This window comes from Tetrahymena thermophila (genome assembly GCF_000189635.1).
Source record: "Tetrahymena thermophila SB210 genomic scaffold scf_8254652, whole genome shotgun sequence".
NCBI classification, from domain to species: Eukaryota; Ciliophora; class Oligohymenophorea; order Hymenostomatida; family Tetrahymenidae; genus Tetrahymena; species Tetrahymena thermophila.
The window spans coordinates 112,226-137,354 of record NW_002476420.1 but is presented as its reverse complement, the minus strand read 5'-3'; the positions used below and the strand labels follow the sequence as shown (position 1 = coordinate 137,354).

The 25,129-nt window shown below is 23.3% G+C and overlaps 6 protein-coding genes across 6 annotated transcripts; 1 reads left to right on the top strand and 5 right to left on the bottom strand. All coding sequences in view use genetic code 6, as the record gives it.

Annotated features, from left to right (window-relative positions):
- Nucleotides 1-990: 990 nt before the first annotated feature.
- TTHERM_00378520 (dual specificity phosphatase domain protein) lies at nucleotides 991-1,778 on the bottom strand (the record flags this gene model as incomplete). The annotated part of the gene is made up of 2 exons (XM_001015433.2): nucleotides 991-1,680; nucleotides 1,743-1,778. 2 exons carry the CDS (start codon nucleotides 1,776-1,778, stop codon nucleotides 991-993), a joined length of 726 nt encoding a protein of 241 aa, XP_001015433.2.
- Nucleotides 1,779-2,564: 786 nt separating this feature from the next.
- On the bottom strand, nucleotides 2,565-3,080 carry TTHERM_00378510 (dual specificity phosphatase domain protein; the record flags this gene model as incomplete). Its single annotated transcript, XM_001015432.1, has 1 exon — nucleotides 2,565-3,080. One exon carries the CDS (start codon nucleotides 3,078-3,080, stop codon nucleotides 2,565-2,567), a length of 516 nt encoding a protein of 171 aa, XP_001015432.1.
- Nucleotides 3,081-5,498: 2,418 nt separating this feature from the next.
- TTHERM_00378500 (MORN motif protein) lies at nucleotides 5,499-7,501 on the bottom strand (the record flags this gene model as incomplete). The annotated part of the gene is made up of 7 exons (XM_001015431.2): nucleotides 5,499-5,589; nucleotides 5,698-5,855; nucleotides 5,966-6,014; nucleotides 6,078-6,234; nucleotides 6,305-6,442; nucleotides 6,553-6,609; nucleotides 6,817-7,501. The coding sequence occupies 7 exons, from the start codon at nucleotides 7,499-7,501 to the stop codon at nucleotides 5,499-5,501; spliced, it is 1,335 nt and encodes a 444-aa protein (XP_001015431.2).
- Nucleotides 7,502-8,150: 649 nt separating this feature from the next.
- TTHERM_00378490 (hypothetical protein) lies at nucleotides 8,151-9,578 on the bottom strand (the record flags this gene model as incomplete). The annotated part of the gene is made up of 2 exons (XM_001015430.2): nucleotides 8,151-8,587; nucleotides 8,642-9,578. The coding sequence occupies 2 exons, from the start codon at nucleotides 9,576-9,578 to the stop codon at nucleotides 8,151-8,153; spliced, it is 1,374 nt and encodes a 457-aa protein (XP_001015430.2).
- A 1,557-nt stretch (nucleotides 9,579-11,135) lies between these two features.
- TTHERM_00378480 (cation channel family protein) lies at nucleotides 11,136-22,575 on the top strand (the record flags this gene model as incomplete). Its single annotated transcript, XM_001015429.3, has 13 exons — nucleotides 11,136-12,658; nucleotides 13,307-13,586; nucleotides 13,645-16,029; nucleotides 16,091-17,584; nucleotides 17,659-18,037; nucleotides 18,103-19,220; nucleotides 19,280-19,413; nucleotides 19,466-19,559; nucleotides 19,619-19,765; nucleotides 19,998-20,910; nucleotides 20,987-21,235; nucleotides 21,293-21,395; nucleotides 21,453-22,575. 13 exons carry the CDS (start codon nucleotides 11,136-11,138, stop codon nucleotides 22,573-22,575), a joined length of 9,942 nt encoding a protein of 3,313 aa, XP_001015429.2.
- Nucleotides 22,576-23,087: 512 nt separating this feature from the next.
- On the bottom strand, nucleotides 23,088-24,689 carry TTHERM_00378470 (hypothetical protein; the record flags this gene model as incomplete). The annotated part of the gene is made up of 1 exon (XM_001015428.2): nucleotides 23,088-24,689. The coding sequence occupies exon 1, from the start codon at nucleotides 24,501-24,503 to the stop codon at nucleotides 23,088-23,090; it is 1,416 nt and encodes a 471-aa protein (XP_001015428.2). The 5' UTR covers nucleotides 24,504-24,689.
- Nucleotides 24,690-25,129: the final 440 nt, after the last annotated feature.

Here is a 25,129-nt window from a genome sequence, read left to right as displayed (position 1 = left end):
ATAAATATATATATATTTATAAATTTTGTTTTTTTCATCATTTTCTTGTTAGATATTTATTGCTAAGAAATAATGAAAAATGTTTTTTAATATCAACTTATGGTAGATGAATTTTATTAATATTCATATTTTAATACTCTTTTTTATCTTTATTTTTATATTTCAATAGAATCTAAAATATAATTTTTATTAATTTTGATCTAATTAATTTTTTACATTTAAACAATGCTTGGTCTTAAAAAATATAGCTTATTTCTTCATTGGTTAATATTTTAATTAATTTTAAACAAATGAAGTTCCAAAAATACTTAGATATATTTTCTAAATATGATAATATTTTTTTAAATTTGATCATTTATTTTTAACTTTTCAAACTGATAAACATTTTTTCTAGATTTAACTTGAAAAATTTACTTAAAAGCAAAATAATTAATTACTGCATTAATAAAAGAGTTGATAACTTTTAAAATTAAAAAAGAAATTATTTAATTAAAAAAATTTATTTTTTTATTTATTAATAGAATAGATTAGTTTTCTTTTATTTATTTATTTGTTTGTTTGCTTGTTTAAAGATTGCTATTTATTTATTTATTTATTTGTTAAAATAAAATAAATGATAATTATTAATAAGCTTTATTTATTTATTAGATATATTGTAAGTTTTAAAATAATTTTTTGATTGAAAATTTAATCAATTGATAAGTTGGTTAATGAAATAAAATATAAATAAATAATAATTTGGATGATTGTGTTGTTTGTTTATTTTACTCAAAAATAATATTTTATATATTATAATTTAATTAGCTTTTTTATTACTATTAAATTTTATTTAATTAAATTTAATAAAAAAAGCTATTTACTAATGATTTTATTGAAAAATAAATAAGGTTTATTAGTTATTATTAAAATTTGTGGAAAAAAATATTTTAATTATTTATTTATTTATTAATCATAGAAAATTTAATTTTTTTAAGTGATATTTTTTATGCTTCAATAAATGTTAGCAGATTATTTTTTATTTTTCTTTTTGGTTACTAATTTAACATTTGAGTAAAACCATTACTCGTTAGAATTTTATGATGGAGGGTTATCCTCAGCTTAATTGGTATTTATTTTATTTAAATTTTCTAATTATTCTAGTATTTTTTTAAGTTTTCTTTCTTTTTCAGCTTTTTCTTTAGTGACATACTTAATTTTTTGCAATTAAGGTTATATTTCTTCATCTTAATAACAGAATTCATAACTTTCATTTTCTTCTTTATTTAAACTTTTATTATCAGTGGATGAATGCTCATTCATTGTTTATTTGTCATCGTATATATATTCATAATCATCATTTTCTTCTTGCTAGCCATTCTATGCATCTTCGCAATCTTCATTTATCTCATTTTGATATTCTTCTTATCTTTAATAATGTCCTTTTTTAGAATTACTATTAAGACATTTTATTTCAGATTTAATAGAATCTATTGGATTATTTTCAATACTCTCTTCTATTAGACTTCTTTTACTTCTCTTACTTTTTTTATTTTCCATACATATTCTAATGTGGTAAGCAATTCTCTTTTATTAAACATCCAAAAATTTATCTGTGATTATTTACAATAGGCCAAAATTCTCTTTCTAACCAAATGCTATTTGCTGTCTATATGCAAATAATATTTCATCCCAAAATTCTAACTATTTAAGAAAACCTGTGTTAGGATTTGAATCAATATGAAGCTTACTTATTTTTTTCATACTTTTTTCACTTGTAAGGTTCTCCTTAAACATAGCATATGCCATAACAGTGCTGGCAGAGCGACTCACACCACCAAGGCAGTGAACAAGAGTATTTCCATGTGATTCTTCTATAAATTAGACACAAGAAGGCCAATGCTTGATAATTAATTCATCCTCATTATCAGAAACATTAATCTAAAAATAATTCTTCTACTTAAAACTTCTTTTTAAGCCTGAAGCTACAATTAATATGTTTTAAATCTAATTTTTTTCAAAAAAAATTGGATTTTAAGAGACCTTAAGATTGCCTAAATACAAACTTTCGTAGATTTTCGACATTTTTATCTTGAAGTAATTCAGTTAGTTAATTTTTTTATTTATTTATGATTTTTATGTTTGTTTAATATTTATTTCATTCTCTTTTTAAATATTGATCCTTTATTTAGTATAAAATTTTAATTATCTAACAAAAAATTTGTAGATTCTTTTGTAAGAAATAATTATCAGAAATCGAGGTAGTATCCAAATAGATTTTTTAATATATTGTCTATCACCAAAAAATCTGAAATCATATTTAAATTTTTATAAAAATAAAATAAAAAATCAATCACTACATACTTTATTAATTAATTTAGTATTTATTTATATCTTTTTTGAAAATAAAACAAGTCCTTATATTATGAGTTTCATAAAAGGTTTATTTAAGTTATTTACAACAAAATTTTAAATTTACTCCTGTGGCATAATTTCAACTTTAAAATTTATAAAAAATAAATATTAAGTTTACAACATAAAATATTTATTCTTATAAAAATTTGATTTACAAATTATTAATATCTTCATCAAAGATTTTTTGGTTAGTTTTATAGGTTATCCAAGAATTTATTTGTGATCATTTACAATAGGCCAAAATTCTCTTTCTAACCAAATGCTACTTGCTGTCTATATGCAAATAATATTTCATCCCAAAATTCTAACTATTTAAGAAAACCTGTGTTAGGATTTGAATCAATATGAAGCTTACTTATTTTTTTCATACTTTTTTCACTTGTAAGATTCTCCTTAAACATAGCATATGCCATAACAGTGCTGGCAGAGCGACTCATACCAGCAAGGCAGTGAACAAGAGTATTTCCTTGTGATTCTTATATAAATTAGACACAAGAAGGCCAATGCTTGATAATTAATTCATCCTCATTATCAATAACATTAATTTAAAAATAATTTTTCTTCTTAAAGCTTATTTTTAAATCTGAAGCTACAATTAATATGTTTTAAATCTAATTTTTTTCAAAAAAAACTGGATTTTAAGAGACCTCATAATTGCCTAAATACAAACTTTCGTAGATTTTCGACATTTTAATCTTTAATAAATTCAGTTAGTTAGTTTTTTTATTTATTAATTTATGATTTTTATAATTTGTTTAATATTAATTTTATTCTCTTTTTAAATATTGGTCCTTTTTTTAGTATAAAATTTTAATTATCTAACAAAAAAATTGTAGATTATTTTGTAAGAAATAATTATCAGAAATTGATGTAGTATCCAAATAATTTTTTTAATATATTTATTGTCTATCTCCAAAAAATGTGAAATCAAATTTAAATTTTTATAAAAATCAAATAAAAATCAATAATTAATTAATTATAATTTAGTATTTATTTATATCTTTTTTGAAAATAAAATAAATCCTTATATTATGATTTCATAAAAGGTTTAAGTTATTTACAACAAAATTTTAAATTTACTCCTGTGGCATAATTTCAACTTTAAAACTTTTAAAAAAAAGATAGATTATGTTTAACATCATAAAATATTTATTCTAATAAATTAAGTTAAACTTTTATTTACAAATTATTAATATCTTGGTCATATATTTTATGGTTACTTTTATAGGTTATCCAAGAATGTATCTGATATTGTTTACAAAAGGTCAAAATTATCTTTCTAACTAAAAAAATATTTGCTGTCTATATGAGAATAGTAAGTATTTGATCCCAAAATAACTACTATTTTAGAAAGTATTATGTATCTGTCTTAGGGTTTGAATTAATATGAAACTTACTTATTTTTTAATACTCATTTCGCTTGTAAAATTTCCCTTAAACAAATTAAACCATAAAAGTACCAACTGACTCATACCCCAAAAACTGATAACAAGATTCCTATTTGGTTTTTCTATAAATTAAACACAAGAAGATAAATTCTTGATAATTAATTTATCTTCAATATCAGCAATAATAATCTAAAAATAACTAACTCTTCATATTAAAATGTCATTTATATCTAAAGTTAGAGTTAATATATTTTTATATCTAATTTTTTTCTAAGTAAACTAGATCTTAAGAGATATCATGATTTATTACCTAAATACAAACTTTTATAGATTTTTGACATTTTTCTTTGAAGAAATTCAAAGACTTAGTCAGTTTAATAGATAAATTGTATATATATTTTTTAATTGTATTTGTTTAATTTTTATTTCCTTCCATAATTACTGATGACTTAATTTTTTTAAGATTTAATCATACAATTTAAAAATTATAGATTCTTTTTGCAATAAATAATTATCAGAAATTGAGTAAATTTCAAACATAATCGTAATAAATTTAAAATTTTTTTATTGAAAAAAAAACAAACTAAAATATATTCTAAGAATAAAATAAAAAATTAGTAGAAATTAAAGAAACTTTTTATTTAAATTTACCCCCTTCCCTCCCCCATAAAATCTATTATCTTCCTTATAAACAAAGAATTTTAAATAATTAAATACTAGGTGGCCAATATTTTAGATCTTAATTTTTATTTGCTATTTTATTTATATTTTCTATATTAACTTTTAAATATTTTTTATAATAAATACTGAATGCTTTTTGTTAATTTATCTGTTGGAATAAGTTTAAATTCCTTTTTTTGTAAGAAATAATTACAACAGGTAATTTTGGCTAATAAATTAGAACTAATTGTATAAATTTTTGTTATTTTTGCTTCATTCTTATTTTAGGGATCTGATTTATTCATAACTAATAAAATGTCTTTATTCTTTAAATTTCATAAAAGCTAAATTACTTAAAATATATTTTTCTAATAAATACATCATTCATTCAATCCTTTTTAGAATGAAAGTTTGATAAATTTACAAAATATTTTATAAAAATTTAAAAAAAAAAATTTGATAATTTATTAAGATTAAAAAATTAAAATATTTGATTTAACTAATAAAAAATAGCTAATTGAGTAAATATTAAAAGCATAATAAATTGAAAAAAATCAAAAACATCCATAAATTGAAAGACACTAAAACTAACTTGTAGTTCTTATATAAATTTTTAATACTGAGTTTAATTAACATAAATCATTCACTATTTTTGAATTTAATCTAATTAAGATATTGCTTCATAAAACAGTTGCTAATTTAATTTTCAACAGCTTTTATGAATATTAAACTTTATTATTTTACAAGCAATGCATGTATGTATGTATACATATGATACCCATTAAAAGCAGAATTCATAGCATCTTTTTCACATAATAAATGAATGATATTGGTTGATTTTTTCATAATATGCTTTTTAATTCACTATTATTTGTACATAAGCAAAAATTAATAATTTTAATTATTGATTGATTAATTATATTTATTTAATCTGTTTTGTTTATTTATTTGTTTATTTAGTTATTAATTTAAATGTTAAAGTGAAATATTTTTAATTAATTATTTTATTTTTTAGTTTTTTAATAGTAGTAATTTTATTATTAGATAGATGATATTCTATCAACTTAACCACTTAATTCTTTTGCCTTCTTCCCATAATCCAATTTTTACTTCGCCATTTTATAGTATATATTTACCTTATCCATGTTACCTAAATTTATAATAATAAATGAATAAATAAAGAAAATAGATTATTTATTATAATAAATATTAACTTAATCACTGAAAAAAATGTTTATTTAAATAAAAAAGATCTTACTTTCCAAATTACCACTCGCCTTCATATTTTCTACCATCTGCCCAAGTATAAGTACCAATACCATGCTTTTTATCATATTAATATTAACCGCTATATCTTCTACCATCTCTCCATGTATATACACCTTTACCGTGCATGTTGTTGTTCTACCAATCACCCTTTTTTATTAAAATTATTTTAGTATTTTTTAGCGTTAATTTATTTTTTTAAAATATAAATTGAGAAATTATTTTTAAGTAAAGAAACTTTAGAATTCTAAGCAAATTACCTCATATTTTCTTCCATCAAGCCATGTATAAACTCCATATCCGGATATTCTAACATTTAAAATGATAAATATTTAATTTAATTGATGAATACTTTTAAATTTAATAAAATACCTATTTTCTACCCAATTTCCTTCATATCTTGATCCATCAGACCAAGTGTAAATACCAAAGCCGTGCTTTTTAGTTTCTTTATATGACCCTTAATAACAAGATCCATCAGCCCATGTTTCAGTACCTTATCCATCTTGCAAATCATCTTTCCAAGTTCCTTAGATTTAAGTAATAAAATTAATAACTTCTTTTTCTAAATCAAAATAAAGCACTAAAAAGTTATTTACCATCATATTTAGCACCATTAACATGAATATAAACACCTCTTCCGTTTGCTTTATCGTCTTTCCATTCTCCTTCATAGGTATCTCCGTCGACATGATAGAATTTTCCTCTTCCACATGCCTTATTTTGCTTCCATTCACCTTTTTAATTTAAAGAAAAATGAATTTATTAGAGAACGCATAAACACAAAATTTGAATAAATGCTTTTGATTTTGCTATAATAATTAATTTTAATTATTAAAAATATTACCTTCATACTTAGCGCCATCTGGCCATGTTTAAACTCCGTAGCCATCTCTCATATTACCTTTTTAATATGAAATATTAATTTGAAATTCAAACAAAATTTGGTGAGATTTATGTATATATTATCTAACTGAATTGAATATTTTATTCTTTGTTGCATGTTAGTGTAAAAAGATTGATTAATAGTTAGTAATATCCAAACAAATAGTTTGTCAAATATTAAAAATGATTGCAATTATTATCAAAAATAAAGAGATTAATTATTTACCTAACCACTCTCCATCATAATTTGCTCCGCTCTTGAACATATAAGGTGGTCTTTTTTCTCTGATCTTAGAATTTTCATGATTTTAAGCCATTGTTTCGCTCGATTCTTCTTTTGTGAAATACTTAGGTTCGTAATCATAAAGCCCTGCCCCATTTTAATCATCATTTTATGGCTCATCTGTAAACTAGCTGTTATTAGCGAAATTGTTGTTATTCTATTACAATTAGCTCTAACTTTGATTGTGCTACATAGACTGATTTACTATACCTTGCGCAAACTGATGACTTAAATTTAATCCTTAAGTTTCAGCTGCTCCGCTAACTTAATCAAATTGTTCATTACCCTTAGCATAATAATTTATCTTGTTTTATTCTTACAACTAGGCAGTAGCTTACTCCATTTCATTTACTTTTATATTGTCTGTTGTAAATTCTGTTTGTTTCTCTGTCTTCTAACAGTTTGAACAAGCTGAACATTCATTACCCATACCTATTAACCTAAAGTATTATTTTCTTATATTATTAAATCTATCAATCTATCTATCTAACTGAATTCTTTTTCTTTTCAAACAATATCGTATTTGCAATATTTATCTAATGAATAATAATTATTAAATAAATAATTACCATCTCTTTCTTCCCATTCTTTATAAATTTTAAATTATTATACCTAATTATTCAATCATTAATCATTAAACCTGCTGTGTTACTGTTTGTAATAAATACAATTCATATCTAAAAATTTTTTGAAATCATATTTAACATTATCCAATACTACTACAATTAATTAATTTATGATCGAATGATTGATTGATTGATCGATCGATTGATTTATCTATGACATCTAACTAACTAACTAACAAATAAATTAACAAAATATTATTCTCTAATTAAAACTAAATATCAATTCAAAATTTTTCATATAAATTAATTAAAGAAAATTATTACAATTTCAATCATTTTATTGTAAGTAAATCTTTAATAATCTCTACATTTATATTATTTTTATTTATTAAGCCAAATTATTAAATTTCCAAGATATCCTTTAACCATACCACACAGCGCTGTATTATAACTATTTAATTTTGTAATTTAGTATCTACTTTTCTTTTAATTTCATTTAATTATTTTTATCAATTAAAAAAAAAATACCTTAATAATTATTTTAATCATTTTAAAATATGTTAAAACTTTAAAATTTTAATTTAAAATTAAATATAAAGATTTTTATAGTAAACCCAAAAAATAAATATTAATTTAATAAAAAATACAAATACTATTTTCTTTTATTTAATATTTTATGTTTTATTCTCAATTAAAATGATATAAAAAACCTCAAAATGATTTAAATAAAACTAATCTTTTGCATTTTTTTAAGCAAGATTTAAGAAATGAAAATATTCCATTTAAGTCAAAGTCTTAATCTTCTATATTCAGTTTCAACACTTTTAAGTGGTTCAATTTTTTCCTCCAATTTAGCAATTGCATAATTCCTTACTCTGAAATATCATTTTAATCTATGCTTATGAAAAGCTAAGTTAGTTTTTCTAAAGAAGATATTCCTTCCCCTAAAACCTTGGCACCTTCATCGTTAATATTATTTTCTTCTCCAAATATCATAGTTAACTTTAGAATATTATTCAGGGCTTTCAAACTTTTACCTATCGATGTTAATCCTTGAGATGAAATATAATTATGACTTTCTATTGAAAGGTATACACTTTTGAGATTTAAGAGATACTAAAGAGAGTTTCCTATAGATATTGCTCCTTCTGGTTAAATATTATTATATTAGCATATTATTAAATTGAGATTTTGAAGATTACTTAAGAATCTTAGTCCTTCACTTAATCCCATCGCTCCAGTTTTCCCAATTTAATTTGATGCTTCTATAGTTAGACACAGATGCTCTAATTATTTTAAATGCTTTAAGCCTTCACCTATTCCCAAGGCTCCAAGTTCTCCAATATTATTATGAGACCCTACTGATAAATTTAAGTTTAAAAGGTTAGAAGATAATCCAGAGATTCCCTTCCCAATACTGATAGCACCCTCAGAGCCAATATTATTTTTCCATTCTATTCTTAATTGAAATGTCACTAAGTTAGTTAAATCTTGGATTGGTTCACATATACCCTTTGTACCTTCAGAATTCAAATCATTTTAAGAGCCAATACATAAATAAAACTACTCTAACTTTTATAAATTCTTTATTCCTTTTCCTAATCCTTGAGCTCCTTTTTCACTAATTTCATTCTAGGATTAAATTTCTATATACAAATATGTTAAATTTTATAAACAGGTAATACCTTCTCCAATATCCTCCATTCCCTTTGCTTGAATTTAGTTTTGAGATCCTATATAAAGATAAAATTCTTTGAGATTTTAAAGACTCTTTAAGGACTGCCCAATAATAGATGCACCTAAATACCCTATATCATTTTTTCTTCCAATATGTATAGAAAGCTTAGTAAGAGTGTTTAGCTTTTAAACAGAATTCATTAATCTTGCAAATCCATCAGAATTAATTCTACAAAAACTTTCAATAAGTAATAATAATTTCTAAATATTTATTAATTTTAATAAACCTTAGCTTACAATAGTAGTACACTCTTAGAAACTAATATTCTATAAAGCTCTGACCATTAATTTAAAATCTGTTAGCTAAATATTATCATTAAAGAAATCAAATAGTTAATTTGTAGTAGCATTCGAAATAGTTAAACAGCATTATTCGCTCTCTTCTTATGCATTCTTACTCATTTTTTTGATAAGTAGTTTATTTGTATATTACTTAATTTCTTTATTATTTATTATTTATCTTTTTCAAAGGATTAATAAATAGATATCATTATTCGCAAAACAAACTAAAAAAACACAATAAATATTTCAAACAAATTAAAATTATTTCATTTTATCAAATTATTTTATCAGCCAATTCTGTCAAATAACTTTTTATCATTTTTTTACTGTAAATAAATTAATTAATTATTAATAAATAAAATTAGTTAAAATAATCTAGAAATTAACTATTAAGAATATTATTTTTGACCATGCCAATTTTTTCTTTAAGCTATAAAAGTTGTAGCAGATTTCGAATAAAACTTTGCTTTTATACAAGTTAGTAAAAATTAAATTAGATGTTTGTAAAATATATTTTATAGTTTAAATATAAATTTGTCTTAAAGACCAGTAATAGCATTTAATAAATAAATAATACACAAAAAAAATGAAGTAATTTTATTTCTTTTATATTCTCTAAATGTACTCTAATTAAAAATCAAAAGAGTTTATTGTTCAAGTAATTACTTGAGTCATTTTATTACTCATGAAGCATGTAAAAATATTATTGTTGACTTTAATTATTGATTAAAATATTATGCTATCTCGATCCAACACAAATTGGGTAGGTGGGTTATATTCGACTATTTAAATAATTAATTTTATATATTTAAAAAATAACTGAAAATTAATTTCTGAGAAAATATATCATTTTTATTCATTTAAATTGATTTTTATTATTTATCAAAAATTAAAATTAATTAGAAAATAAATAATTGGTTTTTAATTTTTGAATATTTTATAAAAAAAAGTGTTAGCTTACTTAACCATAAATTGCTTATTTTATATTTACTTGAAAGAGAGAGAAGAATATTTTTAAAATTTGCATTATTTTAGTAATATTAATTAGATAATTATTAGTGGTAATGTTAGGAAAAAATATAATTCACAAGCGCTTTTTTAAAATAAAATGTGGTATTATTTCGATTTTTTAATCTGATTAACTTTTTAATGTTTTAGAACGATCTAAATACTTAATTTACTTTATTTGGTGGCTCTTAAATAAATTACCTTTTACAAATATTAATTTGTATCACCAACATTAAAATAAATAAAATAGCGACAAAAGGCAGTACATAATAAACTCAAGTTTAGTGAGTAATTAATAGTCATTCTCTAATTTAGTTTAATGTTGTATTTTATCTTTTTTAAAATTAATTATTATTAATACTAAAGTTAATAAAAGTATTAATAAATAATCTTCGTTAAAAACTTTGAAGATAAATTCATTTTATTAATACAAAAGGCTGTAGATCTAAATATAGTTACTTTATATAGCATATTATACACTAAAATCCATTCATATTACCTGTTATTAAGCAATTTAGATTAACAATTTTCAATAGCGCCATTTAATCATTAAGAAATCTCAAAGTAGCTTTTACAAAAGAAAGAAGCAAGAAACTCCATCCAATTAAAATAAAAATCCAAAGTAGGTACTTGTACAATAATTTTTATATTAAGAATAAGGCAGTAAAAATGATATATGATTCAATATAGATTAATCCTGAAGATAAAAAATAGAATTCTAATATTGCCAATGATCAAACTAAAAATAATTAAACTGAAAATGGTACAAAAATTTCAAGTTAGCCAAATAACTTAAATCAGAGCACCTTAATAACTTCAAATTAAGTAATACGCAATGATAATCATCCAAACAAATAAGAATATTTTGATGATAAAAGACATAATTCAAATCATAACCAAATTGACTCCAAGTTTGATAATCAGAGATATAATTCTGATGAAAGAGAATGTAACAACCTAGAAAAGCATAGTAAAGATTAGGAAGGTATTGACAAATAAAATATATATATTAAGGAATAAAAAAGCTAAAATTCAACGTAGCGTAGCAATATTTAAGGACTGAATTAAGATATGAGATAAGAGACTTATGAATAAGCAAGCAGTAATAAGAATTTAGAATTAGAAAAAACAAATCGAAGCTAATCTAAAATTATGGAATCTATTGGCTTAGATTCAAATAGAAATAACTCAAGTAGCAACTAATTCAATAGATTAACATCAAATAATAACATACAAACTAATAGAAACTACGATGATTCTCAGAACGAAGAGAATTTTAATACAGGAAGATCAAAAAATACAGAAAATTTTAGTTCAAAGTTAGAGGTAGAATTAAAATAGTTAAATAAAGGTAAGAAAAAATAATCAAAGAGAGATTCTTTAGGTCTATCTGCTTAAGAAAAGGCTTTGATAGAAAAAATGAAATTAAATACAAACTAAAGAAATAGTTAAAAATCTCCATTAAGGAATTTGATAGGAAAGCAGATTTATGAAGACTAACTAGGAAAAACAACTAAAAACAATAGGGAGGAATAGAATGGCACTCCACAGAAACGTTTAAGCAAAATCAGATATTCGAATAATAGTGTAACACCAATTTAGATGGTAAATAGTCCAGGTTAGAATGCCTCTTAAAGAATTTAGTATAAAACTCCAAATTAAAAAAGTTTTAATTTAGAAGATAGCTAAATTTCAGAGTAAGATAAATCGATAAAATCTGAAATTAGAAATTTGAGATAGCGATTAAATTCTAAATAATAAACTTCTTAAGACTCTCAAAGTGATGCATCATCAAGCGAAAGGGAAAGATCTTTAGATAAAAATTATATTTATAATGAATAAGATGAAGTAGAAGAAGAATACAATACCAGAGGAGTTTAAGGTAAAATGTATTAAAAAGTTAGAGACTTACTATAGTAGCAATTGGATGAAGATGGAGGTTAAAACCAAGAGGATGAAGAAGATGAGTTAAATTAGCATGAACAATAAATTATAGTGCCTGAAGACTTCATTGATTAAAATACTTTAGATGAATATGAAAAGCTTACTTAAGAATAAGAAGTAAGAACTCAAAACTAATATCTTAAAACTTACAAAGTATAAAAAAAGTCAGCTTTAGACAAACTAGGTTACTTGTTTTACAGGCCTTCTATTTTTCTTTAGGTTTTCAAATTCTTTTTTTATCTGAAATGGTAATTTTTCATTTTAAATAATTAGCAATATATATATATTAAATAGATAGATAATTAAATAGTTAAGGCTTATTTTTACTTTTATGGTTAATTTTTTGATCCATTAATTTATAGCTTTTTCCCCTATATCAATTATTTAGTTAGTTAGTTACACTAACTTTTCATAAATTCCTTACACAATTTTTATCAAATCATTCATTTATTCATTTCAAATTTAGAAGATAAGAATATATAATTTATCAAAATATTTAGCTTGAAAGTATAAAAATAAATTTTCTGCACTCTTAAATGTTAATTCAATTTAGAAGGCAGATTAACCATATTTGTGGTCAAGAACAGATAAATTTTTATCAATTATTCCTAAAATATACAATTTATTTTTTTTAATTATAATGTAATTAAAATAATAAATAGTAAATCTTTAATCATAAAGTTAAAACAAATAAATAACATTTAAATTTTTAAATTGATTTTAATTAAAAATTAAAATAAATGGTGAAAATCCAAAGTATTTATTTTTTTTAAACAAGTCATTCATTATTAAATAAATTGAATTTAATATTAAATAAAACTTTAACGAGTATTTTTCTAGCAGGTATAAAATAAATATGTAATCATTCTTTTTAATTGAATAATAAAATTAATTAGTGCGATATCAGATTTTTGCTACAAAATAATAAAATCTAATTGGTTCGAGAATACAATTTTGTTGATAATTATTTTCAATTCTATTATGCTAATGCTTGATGATCCTACTACAGATGTCTAGAGTAGCTTTGCTGATTGGTGTGAATAATTTTTTTTATGGGCTTATACAGTTGAAGCTTGTTTGAAAATAATAGCCCTTGGATTTATTTTACCACAAGGTGCTTATCTAAAAGACGGATGGAATATTTTAGATTTTGCTATCGTTGTATCTTCCTTGTTAGTAAAATAATTTTAAATTTACAAATTAATATTTATCTAATTTAATTATTTAAATAAAGCCTTTGGTTATAGGTTCTTCCACTGTAAATCTTCGTGCCCTCAGATCACTTAGAATTCTAAGACCTCTAAGAACGATTTCAAAAGTTAAAAAGCTAAAAATATTACTCAAAACTCTGTTTTCTGCTATACCTTATTTAGTAAATAGCATGATTATTTTAACTTTTTTCTTTTTGATATTTGCTATTGGTGGACTTTAATTATTTGGTGGTTTACTTTTACGTAGATGCTTGGATCCTTTATCAGGAATAGTTGCAGATTATAATTAAGTCTGTGGTGGTGGTTATTAGTGTGATGACATTTACATTTGTGGAAAGACGATGAGCAACCCACAATTCAATGTCACAAATTTCGATGATATATTTTATTCTTTTTTAATGGTTTTCCAGGTTATTACTCTAGAGGGATGGACTTAAATTATGTATTAGCTATTTGATGCATTTTCCGTTTTTACTGTTATTTATTTTGTTTTACTCGTCTTTATAGGCTCATTTTTCTTAATTAATCTAACTCTTGCAGTTATTAAAGCCAAGTTTTCTGATAATTAAGGAACTACTATTGTTGTATAAGAAAATGAAGAAGAGCCAGAAATGACTATCGATATTTTGAGAGAATATCGCTCTTTGGAGAGACATTATTTGAAAACTATCGATCCACTAAACGACCATCTTGCTAAATAAAGAGAGCGTTTAAATATAGAGAGCTTTAGAGAAGAGTAATAAAAAAGAGGATTTGTTTGGGAAGATCTTGCTAAATTAAGGATGCTTTAAAAATAGAAATAAAAAGAAAATTATTTAAAAGAAGAGAGATTGCGTAAAAAATTATTTGTAGAGTAGTGGAGGAATAAGCAGAAGAGTAAAATTTAATAAGCAACAAAGAAAATAGCAAAATTCTATAGAATAATACCTTAATTCTAACTTCTCTCAGCTGCTACCCCTCAATAAAAAAGTAATAATTAAATATACGCTTTGCCTATAGCTGAATAAAGCAATGAAGACAAGACAAACAATTAAGATTAAAATATCGAATAACTTAATGAATAAAATGCAACAACTCAATAAATCAACAACAATCCTATTAGTGTGAGTAAAAATAAAATAGTTCCCTTAGAAAATATAAATTTAAATGGCTTGGCTTTAAATAATTAAACAAGTTAAAGTATGTCTGAATAATAAGATTAAAAAATTGTGTAATATCATTCATAGTAAAATTAGTATAGGAACTAGGTTACTTTTATGGGATTCTAAACAAATTATTTTGCTACTATGTAAAAACCTTTGGTTCTTAGTTAATAATTAAAACTCCAATAATAGTTATGCAGTTCTAATTCATCTCAATAAATGCTTTTAAATGAGGATGAGGAAGATCACTTTTGGAAAGAGATTGAAGACTAAAAGAATTTATTTACAAACAAAGAAAATTAAAAAGATAGTTTATCTCATAAAGAAAGTGATAAACAATAAACTTCTTCAACTTCAAGCCAAACTAATATTCAAGACAAATAGAATAATAATGACAACAATAATGCTAAATCTAAAAGTAGGGATGACTTTATTGCTCAGCCAAGTCAAGAATAATTATAACAAGAGATTTTGCTCAGCAAATAGTAAGATTCTGCAGTAAAAAGTATATTGAATAAAACTGATTCTACTAGAAGTAGAGAGTCTGTTTTAGATCACTCTTCTCCCAAAAAATTTTCTATCCTTAATTTAAAGAGTTAAAAAAAATCAAACTCACATTCTACAAAATAAAAAACAGAAAAACCTGAAGCAATTTTGAAAAAATTCTCAATAAGCAGTTAAGGCTCAATAATGCTGGAAAGCCATAATTCTATCATAGAGTTCTAGGATTAAGAACTCAGCAAATAGAATAGTGATTAACCACTTAAATTAAATTTAGCTAGCACTGAAGGAGATGAAATTTAATTTACAACAAGACTTTAAAATGTTAAAAGTCATATAAATGCTAATCACAATGTTATGTCTCCAATGCATTAAAATTTAATTAATTTCAATTCACAATCAAATGATACTCCAAAAAACGAACTTTAAAAGCAAGAAACAAAAGACATGAATGATAGCTTACTTAACGATTCAGATTTTTTTTAAAATCCAGAAAAAAAATAGGAATAAACTGAAAATTATGAATATCTTGCTTAAGTTTTAAAAAATTTGAATGAAAAAATTGCAAATAGATTAAAAAATGATTCAGATGAAGATAATAATTATGAAAATAGAAATGATGATTTTGAAGATAACGATGAAAATCAAGAGGATGACTTTAATTTAAAAAGACAAAATAAATTTAGAGGAGGGGCTACTTTCAAAAATAACAAATAAACATTCTCAAAAAAACCAGATTATTCTCCAGTTGTTGATAAAAAAGATGTAATTTAAATTTTTAGAAAGTTTATTGGACTAATAATTATAAATATTTTTTTTTTTAAAGTAAAATTTAGAATAGAAAATTAGAAAAGGAAACGATTAAGACAATTTTAATAAAATTATTCATGAAGTAGAAGAGGAAGAAGATGATGAGCAAAAAACAAATAAGAATACAGAAAGAGCCAATAATATATAATAATTCTAAGATGAATAGATAAGTCCATCTAACTAACAAAGCAGTTAAAAGTAAAAAAATATCTAACATGAAAATGGTGAAACCTAATTAAACGAAAGTAATAGCTAGCACTAAGAAAATAAAGAAGAACCAATTATGGATAATAATTAAAATGGGAATCATAATAATTAAAATAAGCCTGCCCTTGAAATAAGTGAATACCAGAAATAAAGAGAATTGCTTTAAATTGAATGGCTCAAAAAAATAGAAAAAATTAGATAAGAACATAAGCTTATTGAGGCAAGCAGTTCATCTCAATTTTTTTAGTTGGAAGTTTTGGAAAAGAGAAAAAAAGAGAAGGAGGAATAGGAATTAAAAGAAAAGATGATTAAAGAAGTAAAAAATTGGAAATTAATGGTAGATTACAAGCATGAGGATGAGTTCACTTCTAAAGAAGATGTCATGGAGTTAACTATTAATCAACAGCTTAAAAATAAAGAGGAGGAAGAAGAGTAAAGACTCAGACAATTGAAATATAAAATTTTGCACAAACTTAAAGTAGTTAAAAAAAAGAAGAAATTGACTAAAAGGTAAAAAAGAAAATAGAATCTATCAAGGTCAATTCAAAATGGAAATAAAGCTTCTAACGACAACAGTGTTAGAGAAAATAGCCCTCATCCTAATACTTCTATGAGAGCTAAAGAAAGAATTTAAAAACTTAAAAGACTGCAACAAATGATTTCTAATGCAGCTATGTCTAAAAAATCTGGTTTAAATTAAAATAGCATTTTTTAAGCAGATCAATCAGGAATAAGAAGAAAAAATGATTCGAACACAGTTAAAGATTTTAAAGATAACAAATCTGTCATCACTTTTAGTAAATTTGCAGGATTTTAATCTCCTTAAGCCTCTGTTAAGGGAGACAATAAAGGAAAAGCTTATCAAGGTGCTTTTTAAAGATTTAATAAAAGCTTTAACTCAACTAATTCTATTGGTTCAGTCCAAGACGATGTACACAGATTAAAAATTCCAATCAAAATGAGTAATAGAATTATCTGTTTTGACTAATTTAGCTCTCATTAAGGAGATGACTTAAGTGTTAGTGAGGCTTAATCGGGTTCTGTCTCAAATCAAAATAATAATTAATCAAACTCACTAACAGTAAGAAATACTAAATTTATTATTTCCTAAACAAAGAAGAAAAGAGAAAGAATAAAAAAAGAATTACTTCAAGAACAAAATGTAAAGAATAACGAAAAAATTAATTACTCTAATTACAATTAAGTTGTGCATGCAATTAATGCACCAATTAAGAAATAAAAAAATGAACAAAATGAAATTCAAGACAACTTTGACTTCAAAAACGAATATCTCGATTAACTTGTAAGCTATATTTTTAATTTTAAGATTAATTTTCTAATCTAAATATTTTTTATTAATTTTAATGTCTAAAAAAGAGAGAAGATGCTTTAACTGGCATAAAGACAAAATAAATATTTTCTGGTATTGATGTACTGAGAGGATATAGAGGAGGAGCACTTAGGTTAAATAAAGTTTTAAGACCATTAAACAGTGATAGATAAGAAATTAAAATGTGGATACCTGGAATACTTGGAATATTAATTGTGATACACAAACATATAAACCACTTCGTAAAAAGCAGCTTTTTTAACAATCTAGCTACAATAGCTGTTTTTGCTAACACGGTTGTGCTTGCATTAGCAGGAAGCTTTTCTGACGATTAATCTAATTAAATCTTGGATTGGCTGAATAACTTCTTTACTTTTGTCTTTATAGGAGAAATGGCATTTAAAATAATTGGTCTAACGCCAGCAGGTAATTTCACTGATTTTAAATTTAAAGTTAAAATTTTCAACAAATAATTTTTTATTTTATATTAGGCTATGTTAGAGATAGAATGAATATATTTGATGGTTTTATAGTTTGCCTTTCTATTTTAGAGTTAGTGATATTCAGTGGCAGCGGAAGCAAGGCCTTTTCTGCTTTTAGGTCTGTTAGAATCTTTAGAACATTTAGAGTTTTGAGAGTAACGCGTTTATTGAGAGGTTTAGAGTTTATGGGAGTAATTATAAAGGTTATTTCAAGAACTTTAGACAGTTTTATTTACATCGCCTTTTTACTATTTTTGTTTATCTTCATTTTTACATTATTGGGAATGCAAATTTATGGAGGAAAACTTTAGATAATAGATCCAAGAGTGCGTTAGAATTTTGATAACTTCTAAAATGGTTTTATAACTGTTTTCTAATTGATGACAATTGAGAATTGGAATGACATTCTGTATAAAACATTTAACTCTTCAGTCAATAAATTCTTAACATCAATTTATCTAATCGTTTGGATTTTTATTGGTAATTGGATCTTCTTGAACTTGTTCTTAGCTATCTTGCTTGATGGTTTTACTGATTAAAGTTAAGAAGATAGTCTTGCTTTAGAAGATGAAGATCAGTACGAAGAAGAAGTAGTAGATAAAAATGAAAATAAAAACTAGCAATTCAACTAGCTCAATCAAGAGAACTTATAGATTCTAAATGAAGACTTTGAAAGAATGGATAGTGAAGAAATGGAGCTGATTGAACAAGAAATACTCCAGCTTGAAGGTAAATCTCAAAATCAACAACTATTCATAGGTATTGAATGCTCGCACTCTCTATATCTATTTTCTAAGCAAAATAGCATCAGAATTCTTTTCTATAAAATTGTGAAGCATCCACAATTTGAAAATTTAATACTGTTTTTTATCGTCACAAGCTCTCTTAAGTTAGTAGTAGATACTTATGTTGATGAACATTCTGATGTCGGCATTGCACTAAAAAATGTTGACTTGATGTTTAATTTTATATTTATTGCTGAAGCAACTTTAAAAATAATTTCCTTCGGATTTATCGGAGATGAAAATTCTTATCTTGATGAGTCATGGTCCTAAATTGATTTTTTCATAGTATGCACTTCAATAATTGATATGACATTTTCAGGAGTTAATGTTTCATTTATCAAAGTAATTTTTTAATAGTAAATAAAGTTTGTTTTTAACTGTATATTCAATAAAAATTAAAGATTTTAAGACTTCTGAGAACCTTGCGTCCATTGAGATTTATCAGTCATAACGTAAATATGAAGGTTGTTGTTATAGCTCTCTTTGAATCTATATCTGGAATCTTCAATATATTAATTGTTATATTTCTTATATGGTAAATTCACAAATAACAAAAAAGTTTATTGAATTTATACTTTTTAATTTAGGATTATGTTTGCCATATTAGGTATTTCCTTGATAGGAAATAGAATGGGTTATTGTTCAGGAATATCTTACATATATCATGTCAACTAAGATAGAGTAAATTCAATATTTTCTAATCTATCTATTTTAACTAACGAAATTCCAAAATAATCTAGTGCTAAAGTATGGGATACTAATGGTAAACTTATGATACAAATTTCGACAATATACTCAATGCCATGAGAACTCTTTACATTATCAGTTCATTAGAAGGTTGGCCAGATCTTATGTATTAAGCTATAGATTCTAATACAGCAGATGTGGTAATATATCAGTCTTTTATTTTTTTTATAAATACAAAAAAAAAACTCATTCAGAAATTAAAATATTGTCAACTTTTTTGAAACAAATGACGATATTTCATTTATTTTAAGCTTTTATAATTATTTTATACATGATTTCCTATCATTCTTTTTATTAAACTGTTTTTATCAAAGTTTAATATAATTTTGATAATAATTGTTTTTTAAAAAAAATTAATATAAAATATAATAGGGTCCAGTCAAGGATAATTACATATAAATTAGTTACTTTTATATGATATTCATTTTAGTGGGTTCATTCTTTTTAATAAACTTATTTGTTGGTGTTATCTTTTTAAATTTCAATGAAGCATAGAAAAATGAAAGATAGTCTTCTTTATTCTTAACAGAGGAGTAAAAACGTTGGATAGAGTTCTAGTAAATGATTATTGGTGTTAAAGCTGAGTTTGCACAAAGTGTAGTGCCTACTTAAAAAATACCAAAGCTAATGTACAACATAGTCACTAATTAAAAATTTGAAATATTTATTATGGTGTTAATTGTATGTAATATTTTGACTATGGCAATGGCATACGAAGGGTCTCCCAGTTCTTATGATTCTATTTTAGAAAATATTAATTTATTTTTTACATCTTGCTTTATTTTAGAAACCATTATGAAATTTATTGCTTTTGGTATTAAAGGATTTTTTGCAAATGACTGGAATAAATTTGATTTGTTTGTTGTTGTTTCTAGTATTGTTGATATTATTCTTAATTACAGCGGCGCTTTAAGTGCTTCTTTTCTTAGAATAGGTCCTTAATTAATTCGTATTATAAGGGTGTTTAGAGTTTCTCGTTTACTAAAGTTAGTTAAAAGCATGAAAGGTTTATAGAAATTAATAGAGACCTTAATGTTCTCTCTTCCTTCCTTAATCAACGTCGGAGCTTTACTATTGTTAGTTTTCTTTATTTACTCTATTTTAGGAGTCTTTATGTTTAAAGACGTTACAGAAGGTGTTGTGATTGATAAATATAATAACTTTGAAAATTTCGGTAATGCTATGATCACTCTTTTCAGGTGTTCCACTGGTGAAAACTGGTATTAATTTATGTTTGACTGTGGTAAGACAAGTGGATGTGTTCAAGGAAAAGACTGTGGTTCACGTAATACATTTTTAATTATTTAGAAATTTTAATTTATCAATAAAATTTATTTTAATTTGATTTATCTAAAAAATAGCCTTTAGCACTTTGTTCTTTATTTCTTTTGTTTTGATATGCTCGTTTATTATGCTAAATCTGTTTATTTTGATTATCATTTAATACTTTGAAGATTACCACATGAAAGAAGACAACCCTCTTTAAGCATTTAATGATAAATTAAATATATTCAGAATTACATGGTCTAAATACACTAAAAAAACACTTGGAGAAAAGATAAATTCCAAGGATATTGTTGACTTTTTATATGAGCTTCCTCTTCCTCTAGGTATAATTATTCTTAATAAAAGAGTTAAAATTTTATTAAATGAATTAAATATAAAAGGTTACCACGACCCTGATCCTAATGCAGCAACTGCACACCCTGTAGCAAAGAAAGAGATAGCTAGGCAAGTTATGAATTGGGCTCTAGTTTAGTAAATGGGAGAGTAAAAATTTTATTTTTAACAAACAAAATTTACAATTTACCTATTTAAAATTAAAAGAGATTAACAGGAATATGTATTCTTTAATGATATGCTATTCGCATGTATGAAAAAAGAGTATGGTTCAAAGCTTATGTAAAATGCTGGACCTGAATTAATGAAAATGCTTAATAAATTAGAAGTGGAAACAAGACTTAAAATTGCAGAAAAGAAGAAGAAATAAATATTAAAAAAGAATAAAAAAGTATTTGGAGGACATCATTAAAAAGGCTAGAAAAAGGCAAACCCTATGATAGCATTCATGTTCTTGTAAATGTCTTTTAAAGCATGGTAAAATTATTCAGTGGAAAAAACTGCAAAAGGAATAGTTGATGGTTAGTAAGAAGAAAAATCAAGTTCTAGCTCTTCTGAAGAGAGTTTTAGTAGTGAAGAAGAAGAAGAATTAAATAACGAAGAAATCTAAAATAATGAAGAAGATCAAAATAATAAATAAGATATCAATAATGGAGAGATAGAAAAGTAATCTGTTTAGTCAGCAAGTAGAAAGAAAAGTGAATTTGGTCTAAGAGATAAGTTCTCTCGTAAAGGAACTTATATCTCAAAAACAAATTCCTAAAACAAATAAGATTTAAAAAATGATATTTTAAATAAAAACAAACATTAGTAATCTTCTAAATTATAATTATCTTCATCATCCTCTTCGAGCTAATCTTCAAATTCAGAATCTAATTCTTCTAGTGATGATAGCTCCTCCTCCTCCTCTTCTTAATCTCGTCCAAATAGCAAAGAAAAGAAGAGTTAAACTCACTCTAAAATATTCGATAAGTAATTTTCTAAAAAAGGAAACAAAAGTATTGTTTTTGATTAAATCAGTGAAAAAGAAGACAAAGAAGAATAGTCTCCCAACTAGAAAAGAAACTAAGACAGCAGAAAACTCAGAAGAATAGATACACTTAATTTAAAAAAACTTGACACTGAATTTGAATTTGGGTAAACAAATAAGTATCAATATTCTGCAAACTAAAATTAAAATAAGTTAGTTAATGCTAATAAGGTTTAATTTAGCAAACAAGCAAACACAAGTATTGAAATGCTTTCAAAAAATTCTATTTTCAACTTAAAGAATAAGCCAACAGATTAAAATAAACTATAAAAACAAACCTCTTTAAAAAATTATTTTTGAAACTTTTATTTATTTATCAGTTAGTTAGTTAATTAAAAAGTTATTAAATAAGTTTATCTTTTTATTTTTGAATTGTTTGTTTTTTAGTAAAAATAAATATTTATCTTAAGTTATTATAATTTGTTTATTTAGAAATTCTGATAAAAATTATTTAATTTAAGAATTTTATTGTATTTACGTCATTTTTAAAAATTTAATAATGCTTAAAAAATAAAAACTTAGAGTAGATTATTTAATTTTTATTAATACATTTAAAAAATTTTATTTTTGAATAAATGTTTGATATCAATAGAAATGAAAAAAAGTTTGGTTGAAATTAATTTAAAAATTAATTAATAACTAAATTTTAATAAATAAAAGCAAACAAGTAATAAATACAATTATCATACGAAAATAATACATTTAGAATTGTATAAATTTTTAAATAAATAATTATTTTTCCAATTATTCATTTAATTTTGAAAATGATTTCATTTTTTTTGCTTTATCTTTGTTTTAACTTGATTGAAATGTCAAATATTTCTTGCTTGAGAAATTAATGAATCGCTGGGATTTATGACATAATACACTGGCTAACTTAGATGTTATTACATAGATTGCTCGAAAAAGATAAATATTTCGCGAGATTCATGTTTAGCGTAGGAATATTTTTTATTATCAGACAGTTTTTTGCTTAGTATATACAAATCAAAATTATTTGCTTTTGAAAGTTATTCTATAATATCATTTAGATCATTATTTTCATTGGTCTTATTTTATATTTTAAGAATTTTTTGTGCAGAAAATAAAAGATGATCACACATTAAAGAAGAGAGAAACTCATATTTAAAAATACTATCTAAAAATTGGGCAATTGTTTCACTATAATCAGAACTATTTATTATTATTTACAAGAAATGTAGGTATAATTATCTCAGAATATAATTTTCCTATTCATAACCTTTTAAATTTGGATCGATGCCACCTAAAACAGTGTAGATGTACTCTTTAATTTAATTTTCAACTTATTTGCAAAAATTATAATGCAAAATAGAGTATGCAATAGTTTTTAAAGCGGTCCTTTCCTTAAATTTAATATTTATTGTTTCAGACATCGTTACTTAGTTTTGTTTTTTCTAGATAGTGCATGTATCCACTCCAAATGTATAAATACTATTTAAGGTTTCTTCTATAAATTTTGCATCATACATATAGTCAACTTAACAAAATAAGTTTTAGCTTTTCCTATTATTTTGATTATTTAATTATTATTGTATATCATTATACAGCTAATTGCTAGACTTCATATTTAAAACAAATATGTTGTTAACAAATTTTCTAAAATCATTAGCTTTTTGAACTGGAAAATCGTTATTAATAACTTAATATCTTTAAATTAAGCTTTCTATAACTATATGTTCTGATTTAAATGTGTTATCTGATTTTGATGATTCATTATCATCGATAATTTCTTTTACTTTTAGATTTTATTAAAATAATTTTTCTTCTTTTTCAATATGGTTTTTTAAAGAAGGGTTTGAATTAACTTCCTAATTTGCTGATGCTTTTTGTTTATTTATTTTTTTTTCCATTTAATCTTCTTAAACTTTTTCTTTTGATTAAATCTACATTTTGGGCTGTTAATTGCACTATTATTCTGCGATTTTATTATTTGGCTGATTGTTGAATCTTTAAAATAGTTCTTAATTCCTATTAACAAAATTTTTGTGCAATGTGGTTAATATTTATTATTTCAATTAAGGTGCACTTAATTTGTAATCCATTTCTTATTAAATATCTTAAATGACCTCATTTAGCTTAAGCTTTGCTGCTGTGCTAATAAATTATGGAATTGGAATGATCATTTGATTGATTTCAGCATAAAAGTAATATCCCTACAAATCTTAGCTTTTTAAAGCTTTGCTCATTTGATTTTCATATTATTACATTATTTGGAGCTCTCTTTATATTAGTTGCTACTCTTAACTTCCTATTTAGGATTAAGGAATTAGTTATTCCAGTTTCCTTGGTTTTTTATTTCTTAGATTTTTTGAAATTGTATTTTTCTTTTCAATTTTTTTACATGGTTCTAATTAATTAAATCGAAATTTAAATTTGATTTAAAGTTTGATTTTTAGATTAATTAATAAATCAATTATCAGAAATAACGAATAATCAATCAGGTAATATAAATATTTGCATTAAAATAAGAAATATTTTATAATTACAAGTAATTTATACATCTAAAAAAATATAAATATATTTGGTGTTAACGAAATCAAATTATTGTTATATAAAATCTAAAAACAAAACTAAGTATGTAGTAAGTAAGTATATTATAAAATTCTGTTATAAAAATTTGTATTTTTTAAATAATTAGTTTCTTAGTTTAATTCATCACTTGCTTATCTTGAATATATAGGAAAGCTGTTTCCATTTAAAATAGTAGGAAAATAAATTCTTGATCAATCAATTTTACTAAATAAAAATAAACAAATATAGAAAAATATAAATAAAGAATATATATTTGGATGATAATAAATAAATGTAGATACTAGTGATCGACCGGATAAGA